General features: G+C 47.2%; 1 protein-coding gene across 1 annotated transcript in view; it reads right to left on the bottom strand.

Annotated features, from left to right (window-relative positions):
• QSOX1 (quiescin sulfhydryl oxidase 1) overlaps positions 1 to 20,427 on the bottom strand; it is a 57,349-nt gene that overhangs the window by 14,837 nt on the left and 22,085 nt on the right. Inside the window, exons 5-8 of the mRNA XM_083157173.1 lie at positions 19,299 to 19,389; positions 15,847 to 15,992; positions 15,642 to 15,773; positions 13,310 to 13,439 (exon numbers count right to left, since the gene is read on the bottom strand). Coding sequence (XP_083013299.1) covers positions 13,310 to 13,439; positions 15,642 to 15,773; positions 15,847 to 15,992; positions 19,299 to 19,389 — 499 coding nt within the window. The remainder of the gene's footprint in view (positions 1 to 13,309; positions 13,440 to 15,641; positions 15,774 to 15,846; positions 15,993 to 19,298; positions 19,390 to 20,427) is intronic.

Genomic DNA, 20,427 nt, shown 5'->3' with positions numbered 1-20,427 from the left:
TACACCAGTGGCAAAGGGGGGATCGGGGGCAATTACCAGAATGTGGGAGACTTGCCTACCTTCCCGGGGGGGCCAGGAGAAGGACCCGATTTCCGTGAGGCTCCCCGCCATTCCGGGAGGGTAGGCAAGCCTGAATCAAATACACATAAAAAACATTATGGGCCAGATTCTCTAAGCTTCAAAAGTGATAAAATGGAGAGTGATAAACAGCCAGCCAATCAGCTCCTACCTGCCATGTTACAGACTGTTTGAAAAATGTCAGACAGGAGCTGATAGGCTGGCTGTTTATCACTCTCCATTTTATCACTTTTGAAGCTTAGAGAATCTGGCCCTATATCTTAAATGACTATTAATTAGTCTATTTATGCTAGAAGCAGTTGTCAATGTGCTCCAATTACTTAGTAGTGGTGGAGATTGCAGGCAATCTTATAGCACACACCTCGAGGGGGGAATGTGGTTATAATGACAGCACAGGCTGGTATGTGACATACAACTTGTTTATGATGTGTGGGATGCAGGCTGACTGGTATATTTTCTGTGAGGCACAGGCTGGTTAAATAAAAATATGTTGGAACATTACTGGTATATTCTATGTGAGGCACAGGCTGGACTAATAATTTGTGGGCACGAGAGGTATGTGAGTTTGGTACATGGTGTGGCATAGGACGATGCCATTATCTGTGGGCTTGTGTATCCTGAGTCTGATTCAGAGTTAGCCACACAAGTGTGTATATCGCTAGTTGGCGATTTCTGCGTGGCTGGAGTGTGAATGTGCGAGACCTGAAACTGCGATCACATCAGATTGCAGTTTCAGTGTTGAAAAGGGCGGTGAGGCAGCGTTTTGTGGGAGCAGTCCGGACAACACTGGCGTGTCTGGACTGATCGATCGGGAGGAGGGCTGCAGCGTGTTGTCACATGCACTCACTGCGATACGAAACATGGCTTTGTAGCTAGGCTGCACAGCCAAGGGGGAAGCGGTGATGTGCAAGTGTGTTGCTGTGTAGCAAAGCGCTCACACTTTAGTAATGTGCCCACAAATGTTTGCAAGCACATCACGGGACGGGACCAGGTATGTGGGGCAGCTTTGCCCTGGGCACGGTGCCCCGGGAGATCAGCTCAGCCTCCACATCTACAGAGGCACTCAGGCTCTGCGTGGCAAATCAATGCCCGATGATCTGAGAGATTTTTAGCAATCATGTAATGACATACGGAGTTGACGCAATCACAGTGGGCTTTATTTTACAAGGGTTAGCTTATATTAGCATATAACTGCAATTGCATACGGCAAATCATTGCAACAGGAGCAGGAAGAACCACCGCACCTGAATGACTCACCGTGTATAAGATGCACAAGCAGACTCTGATGATTAAAATGATATACTGCACTAGTCTTAAGGCTCACATTTTTTGTAAAGTAAAAATGTTTTTAATTTAATGGACTCTTATAGGCCTTCAACCACTTCAATGGTATGGCTGGAAATCAAACATTTCTGAGGCTGAGCTGCGCTGCAGGAGCAGGCTCTCCCCAAATAAATCTGTGCATACCACTGTAAAGAAAGGGTGCACCAGTCATGCCTCCACTGGCGCATCACCATCCCCCTGTCGCTGATTCCGCCCCTCCCCGAATCACCGATCCTCCCCGTCGCCGCTCAGGGAGGAACATGGCCGCTTGGGGAGGTTCAGTTGCACTCGGCCTTTCGAGTGTTCGAGCGCCCAAAGACAGGAATGCCCGAACAGACGAACGGCTGAGCGCCCAAAAACTCGGGCACTCCCGAGCCCCCCAAAACGGCCCCCAACTTCTCCAAGCGGGTGCAAAGCTGGCAGCAGCAGCCCTAGGGGAGCAGGGTCTGCTGCATAAAAGCAGCGGCTGCCCCTTTTGTGGTGAGTATTTCGGGTCCACTTATGGGAGTCTGTTTATTGTGTTGTATTCACTGTCATCGAGAGGAGGGGGGGGGTGCTGCAGAGACCAGGCAGTGGGAATAGAGAGCAGAGGCTACCGCCGCGGCACAGCCTGTGCGCCGACACACAGCCCACACCTCCTGCAATTTTATTTTTATGGGAGCGGGGCCACACCCCTTCCATTGGCCACACCCCTCCCATTGACCATGCCCCCTTTTTAAACCGGAGCTCGGCGGCCCTGATTGTATTCAGAAAGTCATAAGCTTTCCAACAACATATGCATGAAAACTACAGAAATAGAATGGACCCTTATTACTGCACCCTTATGGGGTCCTCTGATTAAACCCATTTTTGAACTACTTAGGTACTGGGCATGGTTTGAACACGATTAGTTAAAGCATTTGACAGGGCCAGAACTAGGGTTTCCGGCACCAGGGGCAAGGCAAGTCTTTTCAAAATCTGCTTCCCGCCCACCGCCCGGCACATAGCGCTAGGAGACGGAGTAAAAGCTGCCGCTACAGTGTACAGTGCAGCCTACACCAGTCCCTGGACCCCCACTGCCTGTCCCCAGATCCCCGCTGCCCCTTCCATGAACCCCCGCTGCCCGGACCTCACATCGCCCCCCCCCCCCATGCAGCGCCCGGTGCGCCTGACCCCCAGCCCCCCCTAGTTATGGCCCTGCATTTGAGAGTTATCATGGAGCATCCATACACACACACACACAATCAATTATACTTATGTAGATTATACTTATGTAGATGTCTATATTCTGTTCGGAACTGTAGCAGCTTCTGCATACAAAATGCTACGTGTAACATAGCATATCATATGCAAAACTGTGCGGCCAGGGCCGCCATCAAGGGGGTGCTATGGGGACAACTGTCCTGGGCCCGGCCACTCTGACAGAGGGTAGGGCCCAGGACACCAGCACCCCCCTTTAGAAACAGTTGCGTCCATCCGCTGCTCATCTGTCTCTCTGCCCCCTCAACAGCGGAAGGTCATCCGCAGCCCGCTGCACAGACACAGCTTGCCTCTAGCCTTCAGATGGCAGCCGCCCCCAGCCCCGCCTGCTGCCCGACGGTGATCAGTCAGGCAGTACAGTGGAGAGCAGGAAAGCCGGGAGCTCCCATACAAAGATGTCACGCTGTCTCCATCCCAGACGGAGAAGGACGAGGAGCGGTGATGGGAGAGCAGCGTGTGGCCATCCGGCTGTCCGCCCACCCACCTGTGTGTTGGTGATTAATTATTATTATAACACTTATAGCAGGGAGAGGGGAGAGGCGGGGCTAGCTCTCTGAGTCTGTAACACATTATTGGGATATTGGGCCAGATTCAGACACATGGGTATCAATTGCACTTATTGATACCCACCCCCACCCCCCCATTGTAGATTCTCTAACCTCTGCCCCCTACCATCCACTTATACTACCTAGAGGGGGGCCCTGCCAACTTTGTCAGCCCCGGGTCCCCCGCAATTTCTGATGCCAGCCCTGGTAATGTGCGTATGAAGATCATTTCTTGATATAATAGGGATACTAACAATCCAGTTGTGGGTCATTAGAAGAATGCAAAAGGTAATACAATTGATTTGATGTTGTAGGTAGTTGGGGGGGGGGGGGGGGGTTTGTTAATTTTCGCTTTTCAGGCAGATAATTGTTTTTATTCACTTTTCCAACAGGCTCCAACATCCCGGATGCGGCCAGGAAGCAGCTGACTTGTGGCATCAAAGTGTAGAAACAGCTTCAGGATCTAGTAGGAGAGAGACTGAGTGATTGGCGGTAATACTGAGAACTATGAACCTCGATTACAGGTAGGTGTTTGGCAGACATAGTATCGGCAGTCATAGGATAGAGGCAGCTGCTCATTATCTTACTGATCAGTGCCTTTGCTGCAGCCAGTCTGGGATTATACTGTATATCTGGGCAGGGGTTCAGTATGATTTCCCCACATTCAAAATACTAACATGTTTGAAATGTCGACATTCATTATGCCGATATGGTCCAAATGCCGACATTTAAAATGTCAACATGTCAAACTGTTTTGTTGTTTTTTTACATTTTAAATGTTAGTATTTGCACCGTGTCGCCATTTTCACCATGTCGTCATAATGAATGCCAGCATTTTAAATGTGTCGGTATTTTGAATGTCTGCCAATGCTTGTCGGCATTTTGACCGTCAGTATTTGGGATTCCGCTGGTCAGTACACTAACAATGGAATCCCAATTGTAAAATGCCCGGCAGTCAGGATCCCAACTGACAGGGGTTATTCTCCCTCGTGGGGGTCTATGACCCCCGTAGAAGGAGAATAGAACCTGTGAGGAGCGCAGCGATCCCACAAGGGGTTTTGTTGTGCTTGCCCCTCTGTCAGAATACCGGCAGCTGGGATTCCAATGTCGGTATACTGATCGTCAGGAATCCCGAGTGTCAGGCCGGCATCCCGCACCCCTGCAGTGCCCAGGTGTACATATTCTGCTGGTCTTGCATAAATACCCTTTGTTGCACCTTCAGACACAATCATTTGTTGCAGCGATGAAACTGGCACTAGCCAATGTGAGCGATTGTGCATCTGAGTGAGCGACAGTGACACAAGCACTATACTACTATAACACGCCCATAGGATGGACCATCTCTGTGCACCTGCATATCTCCCTCCCAGTCACCAATACATGTCTGATCCTATGCCTCTCACTAGCAGCTGTGCGACCCTTTAGTGACTATGACACATGCGCAGTAGCAGAATATCGCTCAGCTTCCGGAACATCGTCCATTGCAAACAGCTTATACTCTGCGCCTGCTCGTTTATGTTCTGACCCAGCAAAACAGTTTCAGAGAAAGCTGTGTATCGGATTGGAGGATATGTGATGTGAGGGAAAAAATGCTTTGATACATATATAGATAGATAGACAGATAGACAGATAGACAGACAGATAGATAGATAGATAGATAGATAGATAGATAGATAGACAGATGTACCTTGTCAGTCTCTTTATATCTACTTTGCTCTCCTTAGGCCCACAATGGCCATGTAACTGGTCGGCCTATAGTCTTGGGCATAGGGTCACTGGGGAAGGCTGAACGTTATTACTCCATAATACATGAACATGGCTTGCAGGTGCTCGCACAGGATTGGTCAGTTACAGTGATTACACACTTTGGGCCTAATTCAGTAGTGATTGGAACGGGGCGAATTCAGCCCCATTTAGATGGTGGGGAGTCTGCGCATGCGAGCGTCCATATTTGTACGTTATATATATATATTCGTTCCAGCGGGGGCAGACATCAGACAGACCAGAAGAATGCCAGCGTTTTATGAGCATCCCATTATAATGCGGGGCGTTCCCCAGGGAATGAGGGCTGGATGATGCCTGGCGGTGACATCACATGACATCAGGTTCCGCCCCATCTTCGGCGGACAGCGAAGGAAATAAGAGTCAGTTTAGGCAGAGGGGTAAGAAATCATTCGGCGGTCGCCGACCATGAAATGATTTCTCTCCCCTTCGGCTGCATGCGAGAGATGTGTTCTCATACATCCAATCGCATGGTACCAAGGGGATTCGGCTGCGGGTGGCCGATGTCGCAGCGGGTGGCGTTTCAGGGCTCGCTAAGCAGCAAGCGACTGCTGCTTAGTGAGCCTTGCTGAATCAGGCCCTTTATGCAGAGATTTTATCACTCACAGTTACAGTATTTAATGCCTAAAAGATTTATTACATTATTATATTTATGACAATGAGGGGTATTCAATGCCCTGACGGAAAGTGATCGGCACATAGGAGTGCCAATAACTCGCCGCCGGGGTATTCAATGAATCCTCACCTGTTCCCTGAGGCGGGGTTCACTCTCCCTGAGGTGAGGTGGCAGCGGCAAGTGTGGCCATTAAAATAGTAAGGCTCACCACACAATGCAATGGAGTTGCTGCATTTGCGGTGAACCTCACCGTGTAACGGGATCCTCGCCAGACTCTCACAGTGAGGATTCGGCCCAATCATTGAATATGGCTAGGGGGCTAAAAGCCATCCTCGCCGTCCAAACCTGGTCATCTATAAAGAGAATAATTCTGGCTGAAGTTACACTCAGGGCAGTCAGCTGTGAGCTCAGGAGAATACTTGGTGGACATCCAGGGGGACAGCCTGTGAGATTGCAGCAGTGCTTGCAGCCTATAAGACTTTTCTGCCTTCTACCCAAATATGATCTTACATGTGTTACGTCATATAAATAGATAGAGAACTCAGTAAATCAATTCACATACACAATACACCCAAGGCCTGATTCAGACCCATGTGATGGAGTGCGGAAATTGCTAAGTCAGAGTGTGCATGAGTAAGCCCTGAAAGTGCGACCACAGGCGATTTCAGTTTCAGACTCATCGTGGTAGGCGGCAATGGACCGCTGGAGGAGGGGAGGCCCGGAGACCGAGCATTTCATGGGAGCAGTCCGGATGTTACACTCAGCCGCTGTGACCCGAAACATGGTTTATGGGCCTGATTCAGACCTGATCAAACACAGCAATCAGATAAAACCGCTCCACTTGAATCGATCCCCACCCCTGTCCACAGCATCGAATGGTTTTCCCCGTTTGCAGACCCCATGCATGCAGGGCCGTATTTCTCACTAGGCCCGTGAGGCACGGTCCTAGGGGCGGCACCTGTTGTGGGCGGCAGGGGCCATGTCTCCTCCTCCAATAACAGTTTGACATAAAGCAGGGACACTGCTGCTTAAGAACTACGGAGCCTGCACGGGCAGTGGAACGCGGTGGAGGAGGAGTAAGGCTGCCGCTGGAGGAACACACTGCTTGCTCAAAGGGGAGGAGGACTGCTAGACTGCTGTCTATTCGATAGCTCTGCCCAGGAAAGGGTTTGCTACCTGCTGCTCACAAATCAGCGCTCAGGGTTTGGCAGAGGATGGAGGACAGCAGGTAGTCTGTGTTCGGGCAGCAAGGAATGTCTGCGCTGGGCGGTGCTTTCAGAATACACAGTGCCAGGAGCCTCCTCCTCAGCCTGATGCCCCGCTCTGACCCGCCATCCTTTCCCGCCCGGAGCCCGCTCCTGCCCGCACTATCATTACTGCTTCTGCTGTGGGGGTGGCAGGTGCTGAGCCTGCCCCCATTCTACCCCAACAACTGGTACCATGTGCTGGACTCCCGGCTGCTGCTACATGGGACCGTGCACAACATGACCATCTGCAGTGAGTACTGGGTGGGGGGATGGGGGTGGTAGAGGGGAAGCTGGGGGAGATGGCTGCAGGACATGGTAGGGTGGTTGGGGTAGTAGTAGTACAGGTGCCTAGGGTCCTGCGGTAGCGGATGACAGAGCACTAACCCACTATAATTAGCTCCACTTTAAGTCCCAGGAATAAAATAAAATGGGGGGGGGGGGACACAAAAATGTTGTGCCTAGGGGCGGCCTGACCCCTAAATCCGCCCCTGCATGCATGTGCACTGCATACCATGCCCATGGACGGTCGTTCCATAATCAATCAAGCGACACATAAATTTGCAGCCCAGCAATCAGGTCTGTATCAGGCCCAATCACCTTAATTCATGTTTGTATGCAATGCCGATGTTTTCACAACTGAGCGATTGTCAGCAGCCTATTCATGTGCTGCGAGTGACGGGACCATGTGGGGGAGATAACATGGACAGCAATATGCAAATCTTGCATCTATTTTGCAGTTTGTGCAATTGGGAGTAACTCTGACCCTTCCACTAAATGATGACTGTGACGGGGCGGAAGCGGTCATTGCTGACATCACAGACCCTCCCCATAAATGCCCGGGCACATCACTTTTTCAGAAATACCTGGAAAACGGCAGGTTTCCACCCCCAAACGCCCACTTCACCCTCACACAGTCAATATGCAAAATAGGATTAAACATCTTTTATACTGACCGGGACGCTAGTCACAGAACAATAATATAACAGTAATAGCATTAATAAACAGAAAGACTCAGACACCGTGATTGCCAGTAATGGGTATTTATTTCATTATTTATTATAATTAAATGGATTAGGAAATGTCTGGTGGCAAAGATGCCCATAACCTTCCACCATCTGAGGGGTGTCCCATGTATATACCATATAATATATACCATATAATCACACACTCGTAAGTAACCATAATATGAATAAAGACTCGGAGACATGTATTTGGCAGAATAAAAGGTGGAATTTATTTAAAACACATCAGGATTATTTAAATATGTTTAATAAACTAAAGTTTGGTGGCAAAGGGGCCTATTCGGGAATCAGTGAGAAGAGTGGAGGGGTGAGCCAGAGGAGATGTTACCATGGCAACCAATCACACTTCTCCCCTCTTTCACTGCTTCATGAATAGCTCCTAAAAAATTTTGGTACTTCTGTAGTTTCACGGCGCCAGCATGTTGGCATGGAGTTGATTTTAAATAGCGTGGCGAGCCACCGAGCCCGCAGCGTGGGCGCCGTGAAACTACAGAAGTACCAAAATTTTAAACTTAAATTAATGATCTGCCCAAAAAAAAAAAAGGCAAAAAAAAAAAATTTGTTTAATTGAATGCCAATTAGTCGAATTAAGACAAGCTTCAGGGCCAATCAGAAGCAATATAAAGACACATGAGGGGAAAGGGGGTTGGGGGGGAGAGAAAGGATAACACAAGTAAAACTCGGCAAGAGGTGAACCCAAAACCCTGCTGAGGGACTGAGGAATTTGAATTGTTGCCAATTAGCCAAATTTAAATGAGCCAAATTAAGTCCGTCAGTTCAGGTAAAAAAGGTAAAATCCCTCAAGACCTCTGCTGACAACAGCAGCAAGTAGCTAATCCCCGAGTAGGGTAGACAGGGGGAGACAAGACAACAAGGACACGACCAGCTGTAACAGTACTTACATCCTCGGATTTCCTCTAAAGACGACGCAGGAAAAGTCTGCTCAGGCATCGGGAGCGGCACAGGGGGCAGATGGTGTTAATGTCCAGCCACTGTGTCAGGCATGAGATGTGGAAAACATGCCTGCAGGATGTGACCGCCACTTCCTCTCCAATCCGAAACTGGGAGATGCAGATGGGGCAGGACTCTACAGCGCCTCCTTCTGTAAAGGTGCATCTCCTGTAGGATGGAAGGCGGGCAAGGATGACTGCTGGTCTTCGTGCTCCTGCCACTGCTGGTGCTCCTGAGGATGGTGCTGCTGCTGGTGGTCCTCCTGATGTTGGGGCTGCTGCTGATGGTACACCAGAAGATGGTCTGCGGCGCCCTGACCGTAGCCAGGAGGTGTTCGGATATGGCCCAGTTCCAGTTAACTGGGCCAATTCCCTCCGGCTCATCGTTGGTGGTAAATTGCACCAAAGGTGCAAAAAAAAAAAAAAAAAAGAAAACACAGATGTTAATGTGCGCTGATCTCTCTGATCACTGTGATAATACCTGGAGTAACCGCTGTAAAAACTGGTTCTCTCTAGGGGGGTCTGTTTTTCTTGCACTCACCTCTGCCTCTGCTCAAGAAATGACAGTTAGAGGCCAGTGCACTGAGGTTTTATACCTGGCATGTGGCATGCGGGCGGCAGTTGGTCTCTCTGCCCCATAGCCCACATCATCTTCCCACTAATATTACACAGTAACACAGTTGGGGAATCAGTGGGAAGTGACATATTAGTGCTCAGGAGTCACCACACTGGGGCCCAGATGTAATAAGATTAAAATGTGATAAAATGGAGAGTGATAAACAGCCATCCAATCAGCTCCTACATGCCATGTCACTGACTGTGTTTGAAAAAAGACAGGCAGGAGCTGATTGGTTCGTGGTTTATCACTCTGAATTTTATCACTTTTGAAGCTTAGTGCATCTGACCCTCAGTGAGAAAATCGATATATCACATATATCACATAGCATCCGATGTTTCGGATGCAATGAGATATTTCCATAGGGTTGTATGTTAGTGAATTTACTATACAATATCGGGTGCCATGGCATCCGATAACCGCATTGCATCCGATGTTTTGCATCCGATATTTTGCATGCGAAACATCGGAGGCGATGCAATGCGATTTTTCCATAGGGTTGTATGTTAGTGAATTTACTGTACAATATCGGGTGTCATGGCATCCGATAAAATATCGGATCTGATATTGGATCCAATTGTATAGGGTTTTATGCCATATAATGTACTAACCATGTATTATATGACATATAATGTGATGGATGCACCCCCCCACTATCCACGCCACCCCGAAGTGTGGCGAGAGCAGCGAGCCCCTCGAGGGGCGGCGGAATGCGCCCGCCTGACCTTTTCATACCTCCACTAACCACGTCGGCGTGGAGTTGATTTTATATAGTGTGTCGAGCGCAGCGAGCCCCGCGAGGGGACGCGTATTACGTTACATGTATTTCGCATCACATCGCATCTCATCCGATGGAAAAAGCGCATCTCATCGCATCCGATGTTTCGCATGCAAACCATCCGATGGAAAACATCGGATGCGATGCGATTATCGGATGCCCTGGCACCCAATATTGTATAGCAAAGTCACTAACATAGAACCATATGGAAAAATCGCATCGCTTCGCATGCAAAACATCAGATGTGATGCGATGCGATTTCCTTACGGTAACGTAGGTATGCTAATTGGGCGCCCAAGTAACATATAAGTACCATATATATATATATATATATTATATATATGCAACGGAAATAAGGCTGCACGTGCGGAATTGGAGTAAAGAAGGTGCAAAATTTAGTGCAGATTGGTCCTACAGGTTTCGGGCTCCATTGCCCATCCTCAGGTATCAGTAAAATAGTGCACAGATTTATATATATATATATATATATATATATATATATATATATATATATATATATATATATATATATATATATATATATATATTTTTTTTATTAACAGTTTCTTATATAGCACAGCATATTCCGTTGCGCTTTACAATAGGAGACAGTGAAACAACAAACTGGGTATTTACAGACATTCAAAGGTATGAGGGCCCTGCTCGCAAGCTTACAATCTATAGATACAGTATGTGTATATATACTGTACATACACACACATACATACATACATACATACATACGTTGTGTCTGGAAGTCACACTCATCTGTCTCTAATTATTGGTAGAGTGCCGGTCAGGAAAAATAGAAAACAAGTATTTGCTACCAGTATCCCGTCTGGGAATAGAGCAAATAGGCCAGAACACCGAATGTATACATTTTAAACATACTTTTTAAATCCATGCTCAGTCAGAAAGTTCAGTAACAGTCTCGTAACATTCACCCACCATAAATAGTTCAAGTAGCACCGCGGACGGCACCATTTTGGTGTCTGTCACCTTCGTCCTGGGCTACTCATGAAGGTAACAGACACCGAAACAGTGCCGATGGCTGTGTTACTTTAACTATTTATAGATCTCCCACCCACATCTCACCAAACACTAGCATTTTACACAAATAATCACAATTAAATCAAATACACTGGGTTCTCACAGTGTGGCGCAACTATGAAGGGAGGCTAGATGGAGGACATATCTGAGGCTGGAATTGATCAAAGAAAGGACTTTTCCTGCTCTTTGTGCTGTTCTGCAATCAATACCTCCCAACAGTGTGGAACTCAGTGTGGGTGTATAGTGGTGTCTTGATGGAGGGGGGGAGTATGGCCATGCCATGGCGGGTGGTGTAGTCATGCCACTAGTGTTTTTCATAAAGGAAACACAAAATTATTGCAACATTGCTAGAGAGGAAAAACCTCAAAACAAGAAAAATGTATCGATCAGAGGATCCATGGAATCAAGACTGTCTATTAAAATTGGGAGGTATATGCTCACGCAGTCCTCTATACGATCCTGTGCATGGAATTAACAAAGTGGATATGGAGTGTGCCTTGGAACGGACATTCTGTACATCCTTATACAGCTGTGTTCTCATACATCATCTCTGCGCACCAGGAAATGTGAGAGACTACTAACGACTGAGTGGCAGAGTCATGTGACTAGGATGCACCAGGATACTGTGCGGACACTAGCATATCTGTGTGCAACTGAGCCTCTAAATCTATATACATATACATAGCAGACACAGCTGTTTTCTATTGTGCTCAGTATACAGACTCAGTCGCACACAAGTGTCACATATCAAATTAATTTGCACAGTCTCCAGCGTTGTGGACGAAGACACTTTTGGGGGTAATTCAGACCTTCTCGCTAGGCTGCATTTAGTTGCTGCCTAGCGAGCAGTTAAAGTCGTCATACCCTTACACATCTGTTGGTGAGTGGCCACAAGGCAGAAATATCTTCTGATGGTCGCTCACCACGGTGACTGCCGAAATGCGGTCGGATGCTGACACCATCCGCCTTGCCCCTAACAGCAGTGGCGTAACTATAGCCCCGCAGCCCCCGCGGTGGCGGGGAGGCGCTGCGGTACTGTGGGCGCCGATCTGCGGGGCTATAGTTACTAGCCTTCCCACCGACCCAAGTAAACTTACACAGCCCCCTTACCCCTCCGCATGCTGCCGCCGCCACCGCCGCCGCATTCAGGGTAGTAATTAAGGATGAAAGAAGACGTTCGTGGCCAAAAATGCATCCAGTTCAGATTTATATTCATTAACAGTAGTTGCTGTAATCAGCCGCACCGGCAATGAGTTTCAGAATGTTACTGCTCTAATGGTGAAGAATCCTCTTCTTATTTCAGTACGGAATTTCTTTCCCTGGAGCCTCAGTACATGACAGCGTGTCCTAAGTATAGGCATGTTACTGAACAAATCATCTCCCAGTTCCATATGATCCCCAATCCTGTATTTGAACATACTAATGATATCACCTCCCAACCTCCGTTTCTCCAGTGAAAACATGTTCAGCCTGGTTAACCTATCTATGTATTCTAGTGATTCGAGATTGTGTCCATTATAACCTCGGGTACTTGTGTATTATCACAGCGCCCGATTTCATCTAAATCGCATACGATTTAGCAGCCGATTTGCGGCCAATTCGATCCGCGTGGAGTTGATTTTATAAAGCGTGGCGAGGGGACGCGGAAAACGCTTCCGAAGCGTGGCGAGCGGACGCAGAATACACGGCAAGTATTGTTTTCTGCGTCTGCTCGCCACACTTTATACATTCAACTCCACGCCGACGTGGGCTGACTTGGATAGTGGGGGTGTGCAAGGATGGAATAGTATGCAAATCGGCAGAAAATTGCAGAAAATCAGCTGCAAAATTGCATCTGATTTTTGCATGCGATTTGCGGCCGATTTCACTGGCGCCGTGATAATACACAAGTACCTAACCTAGTTTTCAGCTGATGACTTTGCTGAGAACCCTTACCCCTGAGATTGATAGACAGCAAAGTGGATGTCTGCACTGTATGCAGGTAACATGTATCTAAGATGAAGTAACGGTACATCTTCCAGTTGCCATGTTTGAGATCTGTATTGCATCAAATTCCTGCTCACCTTCCTCAGCACACCGACATAGCTGGTAAGAGCTTTCAGGCGATCTCCTTCCAAGGTGGAGAACCGAGCCACCTCAACTCGCAATGAATAGTGGATTGATGCCTCCAGATCTGCCATGTACACCACAGAACTGCAACATGAGAACAAAGAGGAGTATCAACCTGATAAAGAAGAGACCGACAATTGGGACTAAGGGCCAGATGTATTACATTTCAGAAAGTGATCAAATGGAGAGTGATAAAAAGCCAGCCAATCAGGTCCTACCTGCCATGTCACATATTGTGGTCAGGCAGGCAGGCGCTGATTGGTTGGTTGTTTATCACTCTCCATTTTATCACGCATCAAGCTTAGTGCATCTGGCCCTTTATCTATTAGGGTTCCACCTCTCTAACAAGCGGCACAACTCTCCTGCACCATAAACAAGATACCATCTCTGAGGCACCCAAAAGTGATGGAGCTTGGACCAGAGTATATGTGTCCGTGCGACAGTCTGCCTCTGCTCACAATTGTGCAGACGTGCCCCTACAGTGCACTAAACATCCCGTTCCTCCCCATCCCGCCTGTCCAGCAGCAAGAGAAAGCGGCAGAAATACGAAAATCTGCTAATTTGTATGGCTGGTGAATATAATTATTTTGCAATATACACAGCTGGTATAGGTCTCATATTTAAATAGTGGAATTTATTGATTAGACTCTAATGCAGCCCACACACGCACCGATTCCAGCGTGCGTTGTGGGCTTAACTAGCACACACAGCATCGCATTGTATGCCTTGTGCATACGATGTGCATGCGATGCGATGCTGTGCTAGAAAAAGCTAGTACAAAAAGTATGTGCAGCACATACTTTTTGTACTGTACGATGAGGTGCCGCGGGAGCGCGCACCCCATCGTACAGCATCACACCGCCGGCATCGGCGCGTGTGTGGGCTGCATAACTTAAGTATAACTAACTTAATTTTTGGTACTTTATACTATCACGGCTCCCACGATGGGCATCGTACAGGGAAAAATCGCATCGCATGCGATATGATGCGATGCGATTCCATTTTTCTCAAAAATCATGGACATGTGTTAAAATCATGTCAAATGCACCCCAAATGTCATTTTTCACACTGTACCACTCCCACTATCAACGCCAACCTGAAGCGTGGCGAGCGCAGCGAGCCCGTGAGGGGCGGCGGTACGCGTCCTACGACCTTTTCATACCCCCACTATCCACGTCGGCGTGGAGTTGAGAATAGAAAGTGTGGCGAGCGCAGCAAGCCACCGAGCGAGGGGACACGGATACCTGTGAAGCCCGCGAGGGGACACGGATACCTGTGAAGGTATCCGCGTCCGCTCGCCACGCTTCGGGCTCGGTGGCTCGCTGCGCTCGCCACACTTTCTATTCTCAACTCCACGCCGACGTGGATAGTGGGGGTATGAAATGGTCGTAGGACGCGTACCGCTGCGCTCGCCACGCTTCGGGTTGGCGTTGATAGTGGGGGTGGTACATTGTGAAAAATGACATTTGGGGTGCATTTCACATGTTTACTACTCATTTAAAGCCATTTGCATGCATTTGTGAACAAAAAACGCATGCCATCGCATGGTATGCCATGCGATGGCATGCGATTTTTCTCACAAATGCATTAGAAACCCGGTAAAAATCACATCGCATATGGCATGCGATGGGAGCCGTGATAGTATACAAGTACCTAATTTTTTGTTAAAGACCCCCCCCCCCCCCTTTGACAAACCTCTGGCATCAGATGAAGGCAAATTTACTGGTGGCAGCTTAAACCAGTTTAATCATATAAAAGTTATCATGGGATCATTACTATATACAGCAGCTGACTGGATTGGTCACAGATCCTGTCCAATCCGATGCTGTGAACAATACACACCCATGGATCCATGAGCTATCATCTCCTCTGCAGGGAGCCATATGAAGATAATGCAGGCAACAAGTGATGGGAAAATAGACAGCTAGAAGACAGAAAGGGACTGAGGGGGGAATGCTGGCTAAATTGCAAGAGTTCCAAAAGTTCTGTGCCAGGGATAACCCAGGAGAATACTATGTGCTTGGTTTATTCCATAGAAAAGGCTTGACAGTGCTAGAAGTGTCACATTACCCAATTACATACTACTATAATGATGTATAAGGACAGTGTTTTTAATAAATTCAAAAGTCCCACTAATCATATAAAAAATATATATAGAAAGAAACCCAAAATAAAAGTAAAATGAAATACAAGCACCCGTTGTCTTCCCCTTTAAAAACAAATTGGAATATAATTAACTGCCATGGTGTGAACACGAATATCAATATGCCCTTAACTTCATCTAACCTGTTTACGATCTTCTTTTCAACTATGTCCCCAGTAACAGGACCAGACCAGCCAATGAGATTCATGTTAACCTTCTTCACCCCGGGAAGATCCCGCAGGAGCTTGGTGTATTCAGCACGAGACTCCTCCAGCCTGCGAGAGACAAGCGGATTGACAAACAGATAACAACATGGGGTTGTGCATGGTCACTTGGAGAGATACTCACAGCTGAATTTTACTTATGGATCCATCTCTGTTCAACAAGAACCCAGATGGAAAGGAGGACACCTGGAATTTATCAACCAGATCTGACTGCTCACTGAGGACCCTCCGTACGGAGACACCCTTGTATTGAACCATATCCAGAGCAACCTAAGGAAAAATGAAAAAAATGAATCATAATTATTAACCATTCTGTCAGAAAACAGTAACAGTCAATATCTATTTTATAGTAAAAGAAAGGGCATACAAATAAGCAATAAATCATTGTACAGTGGGGCTCATAGACATGGGTAGTGGGGTTATGTAAGTGCTGCTCCACATTGATCCACTTGAGCCAAGCTTGCTGCTAACTGGGTTGGTGTAAGGAACACTAAGAAGCAAAGCAGCCAACAAAGCTCACCTAAACCACACTCCGCAAACTAGATACCTGGGTGACCAGAACTGTATCCTTCTCCTATACATAATGAATGAGGAGGAAACACACAAATATTGTAGATCTCCCACCGTTCCCACAGTAAGCATGAAGCACTGAAACTCAGTGCTTCCATTACTGCAAGATGGGTTCTAGCAGAGTACCCACTACCTTGGATCTCCATAGCAAATTTGGATGGTGTGCCTCAGGTTTGTAGGGACGATCTCCTCATATACCTTATCAAGCCAACCAACTGCCTCCTTCACCACCACCACCACTGCACACATTCACTTCCGACACACAAAAGGAACAGTTAGAAATGAGTGTGCATTCTGAGGCTTGCTTATGATACAAGAATGGGGTGATTCTAAGGAACACGCTGGTCTTTTCCATGCTGGTTGCAAGGGCTAAGTAGGGTGCACTGCGTGAACTCAGATCTGTTCCTCAGAGAGATGGGATTAGCACACAGTAGGGAAGAAAAGGTCATTGACCTGAAAGCTAGAAATATCAAAACTGAGGCACTGTGACAAAGGAGACGAGGTAACCCCATACAGAACAGTCCTGCCTTCAAGGATGGAAGCTACCGATTTACATTTCTGAATGTATCCCCCTTCACACTCCCACCCCCCTCTTCATTCCATAAATGAATGCGGCCTCTACTTCCTACTGATGAAATCATCCAACACCAAGATTTTGCTTATACTGCTCCCTACCTCTGGAACTCTCTCCCTCTCTCAGACTTTCTACAAAACTCTGAATGGACTCTTAAGATCCGTTTGACGCGTTGTCTACCCCATCTATCTCTGTCTGTCCTTGTCCTATACAATGTAAGTACTTATGAACCGTATTCTATCATCTACTCCGTACATGGGGCAGACTAGATGAGCCAAGTGGCTCTTATCTGAAATTACATTCTAGGTTTCTTTACACAGCCCCCTAACCCTTGTTTGCTGCTGCCCTGTTGCTTATTTGAGTATTATGACCACTGAGGCAGCAATGTTTATATACCATGTACTTGTCCTGCAAAGTCTTCTACTGTAAGTCACAGCTGATTACTTGATTTGCTCATTTGTTTATGTACATTGTTAGGCACTGCAGAACCCTTGTGGCACCATATAAAGGATAATAATAAGACTCTCTCTGATTAACAATATCTAGACTTTTATATACCTGTGTATATACACAGAACGCCACAGGTTGACCAATGTCGGCCTTCCTGATTCAGTGATGGGTCTTAGAAAAGACGAGTGTACAGATCCTCTGTATGGTCTCTAGTCTAGTATAGCTGTCACGTTTCACAGGTATGCCTTTAAGTCTACCCAATAAAGATGTAAAAAAGTAGCGAGAGGTTCACATCGCAAAGAAAGAGTCAGTGCTGCTATGCAAAGAATTATGTGGCCATCAGTCTGTAATTACGATTTTGACCCATTGGGCGGATGAATTGTGTGAAAAGTTTCAAATCGTATGTCATCTGGAGATGGTCACCACTGCACTGCAGGATACATTGTATGTGATACCTGGCCCTAGTGTAAGGGGGCCTTTAGTATACTTACCAGACCCCTTCGGGCATTCCATCCTTTGGGTGTTGGTATTCTGAACACTGGCATCCCAAACTATGGTCATCTGTATGGGTGTGGTATAATACTCCGACAGTCGGGATTCCGACAGTCATTACTCAGACGTCGGAATCCCGACTGCACAGCGGGGGGAGCGCAATGAAGCCCCTTGCGGGCTCGCTGTGCTCGCCATGCTGCGGGCACGGTGGCGAGCACTATTTTATTCTCCCTCTAGGGGGTCGTGGACCCCCACGAGGGAGCAGTCGAGATTCTGACGTCGTAATGACTGTCAGCATCCCGACTGTCGGGGAGCCGTCCGGCACCCATCTGTATGTATCCCCTGAAGCCATACGTAAGGGTACTCCATATATCAGTACGGTTTGGGGCATTGCTGACCTGTGATATTGCAGTCTGTAGTAAGCATAGGTGCCAATTTATGTTTTTGCTGGTAGGTGCTCAAGCCAAAAATATAGAGGAGTGGCTTCATGGGGAAGGGGTGTGGCCACAAAAAAATACTAATTTATATTACGGAGCACAGTTGTCTCCAATATTAAAATTACGGCAACAGAGTTCTACATACATAAATGCCCCCACAGTGCAGGTACATAAATGCCCCCACAGTGCAGCTACTCCGTGGACAGAATACACTCTTCCCGGCATACTGTTTCCCAGGTGGCGGGTCCGGCAATGTGGGTGCTGCAGCTGCAAATTAGAAAGTTAATATGGCGGCCCAGCAGCGGGACTCGGGCCCGTGGGTGCTCAGACATTACCGAAAAAGTGGGGGAGATGTGCATACATATAAAAATGTATTTAAGAATGTTACAGTTGCTCAGTATCTGAACATTTATAACTAAGTCCTCTAAATCATAACCACATAGATATGTATTAAAATGATTCAAGTAATGATTCAAAGTAAATGCTCATTTTCAGAATGATGGGCATACAGATGGAGCCAGCCTATACTTTGCAGGGGCTGGCGACACTTTTGCCAGCCGCCGGTTCCCGCCACGGGGGTGCGTGCACACGAGACGCTTGCGCCCCCCGTGGCAACGGAGGTTCCCCCGGGTCCCCGCCGACGGTCCCCCTCGCCATCCCCCTCCTAACCCTGGTCGTCTCCCTGAAGCGGAGATGGGCAGGAGGATTGGGACGCGCGCGTGTCCCAGTTCAATGTAACCCCTCTCCGCTGGCGCTCGCCAGAGGGGAGGCTCTCACGAGCCCCGGCCAAAGATGACAGGAGCTACTTCTGTAAGTTATTTTCTGTAGAGCGCTGTGGAATATGTGTGCGTTATATAAATAACTTTTAGAAATGAATGAATACGTAACCTAGACAAATATAAACCACATTTCTGGCCAACGTAACCCTACACCAAGCTTTTGTGTGCCTCTGTATGGCTTGAGAACACTAGAAAATGCTGACTTCTAGCAGATCGTCAGTGCCGGATAAGAAATTAGGAACCTCTGCAAGGAACAGATGTGCAAAGTTCTTACCTCTCTCGCCATGTATGTTCTGGGTTCTTCAAAAATCAAGGTTAGATATAGGTCTTCATTATTCTCAAAAAAATGTTCAACCTCTGGCCCACTAAAAGACAGGAATACATTATTCATTGTAAGCAATATTACACTAAGCCTACAGTGAGGGAAAACAAGACAAAGAGAGCAAGGCAAAATCATGCTCAAACCTTTGAGTGCCAAGTGAATTTGTCAAAATAGGTGTGAGTATTGACAAGCAAACATTTTAATTTATCTTAATGACCTGCAATGTTTAGCTTACTGTATTATAGGGAATATAATCTTTTTTTTTACACAACTTTTTGATTTGATTTTTGAAAAACCTTAAACCCTCCTGTCTAAAGCCCCATCCACATTAAAGGATATTGTAAATGATATTGCTCAGAAAAGGGCTCTGTGCGATACAATAAAGTCTATTGTTTACACTCAATATCGTTAACGACATGCTCCCCTGTGAATCACTAATGACCTCTCCCGTCTGCTGAACATGCAGGTCAATTTGGCTATTAAGCCAAACAATCCGCATGTTCACTACATACCGGGGACGTCACGGAATGATATAATTTACCGTTATCCTCAGTGTGTGCACTCAATATCAGCCACCCATGGCTGGGGTGGGTATTGTTTACAATATGATACTCAGCCCCAAATGCTCTTTTATAATGGTCTCTTCTTAAGGGGATCAGAACTGCCTCTCAGCACTGAGGTCATGGGATCGATGCCCATTGGGCCCGTAACTGTGTGGAGTTTGTATATTCCGCCCCCCCCCCCCCCCCTGTTTGTGTGGATTTCCTCCGTGTGCTCCAGTTTCCTTCAACAATCCCAAAATATACTGTTGTTGGTGAGTATGTGCAGATATCTTGTATAAATCACAAGTGCAGCAGTTACATCAGATGCTTAGCAAAATTAAATCGGTACTTATGCAGTAGCCGGGCGCCCAATTTGCATACGTACGCCACCGTAGTGAAATCGCATCGCATGTGATTTTTTGCATGCGATGCGATTTTCCTATGTAATTTATTCACTGCTGTCTGGCCTTGGGTGGTGTGATGAGATCGCATGTGATCGCATCTCCCGCAAAATCGCATGCTATTTTATAGGGTGCGAT

The sequence above is a fragment of the Crinia signifera genome, chromosome 8 (genome assembly GCF_055691185.1).
Source record: "Crinia signifera chromosome 8, ASM5569118v1, whole genome shotgun sequence".
NCBI lineage: Eukaryota > Metazoa > Chordata > Amphibia > Anura > Myobatrachidae > Crinia > Crinia signifera.
This window is presented reverse-complemented; position numbering and strand designations above follow the sequence as displayed.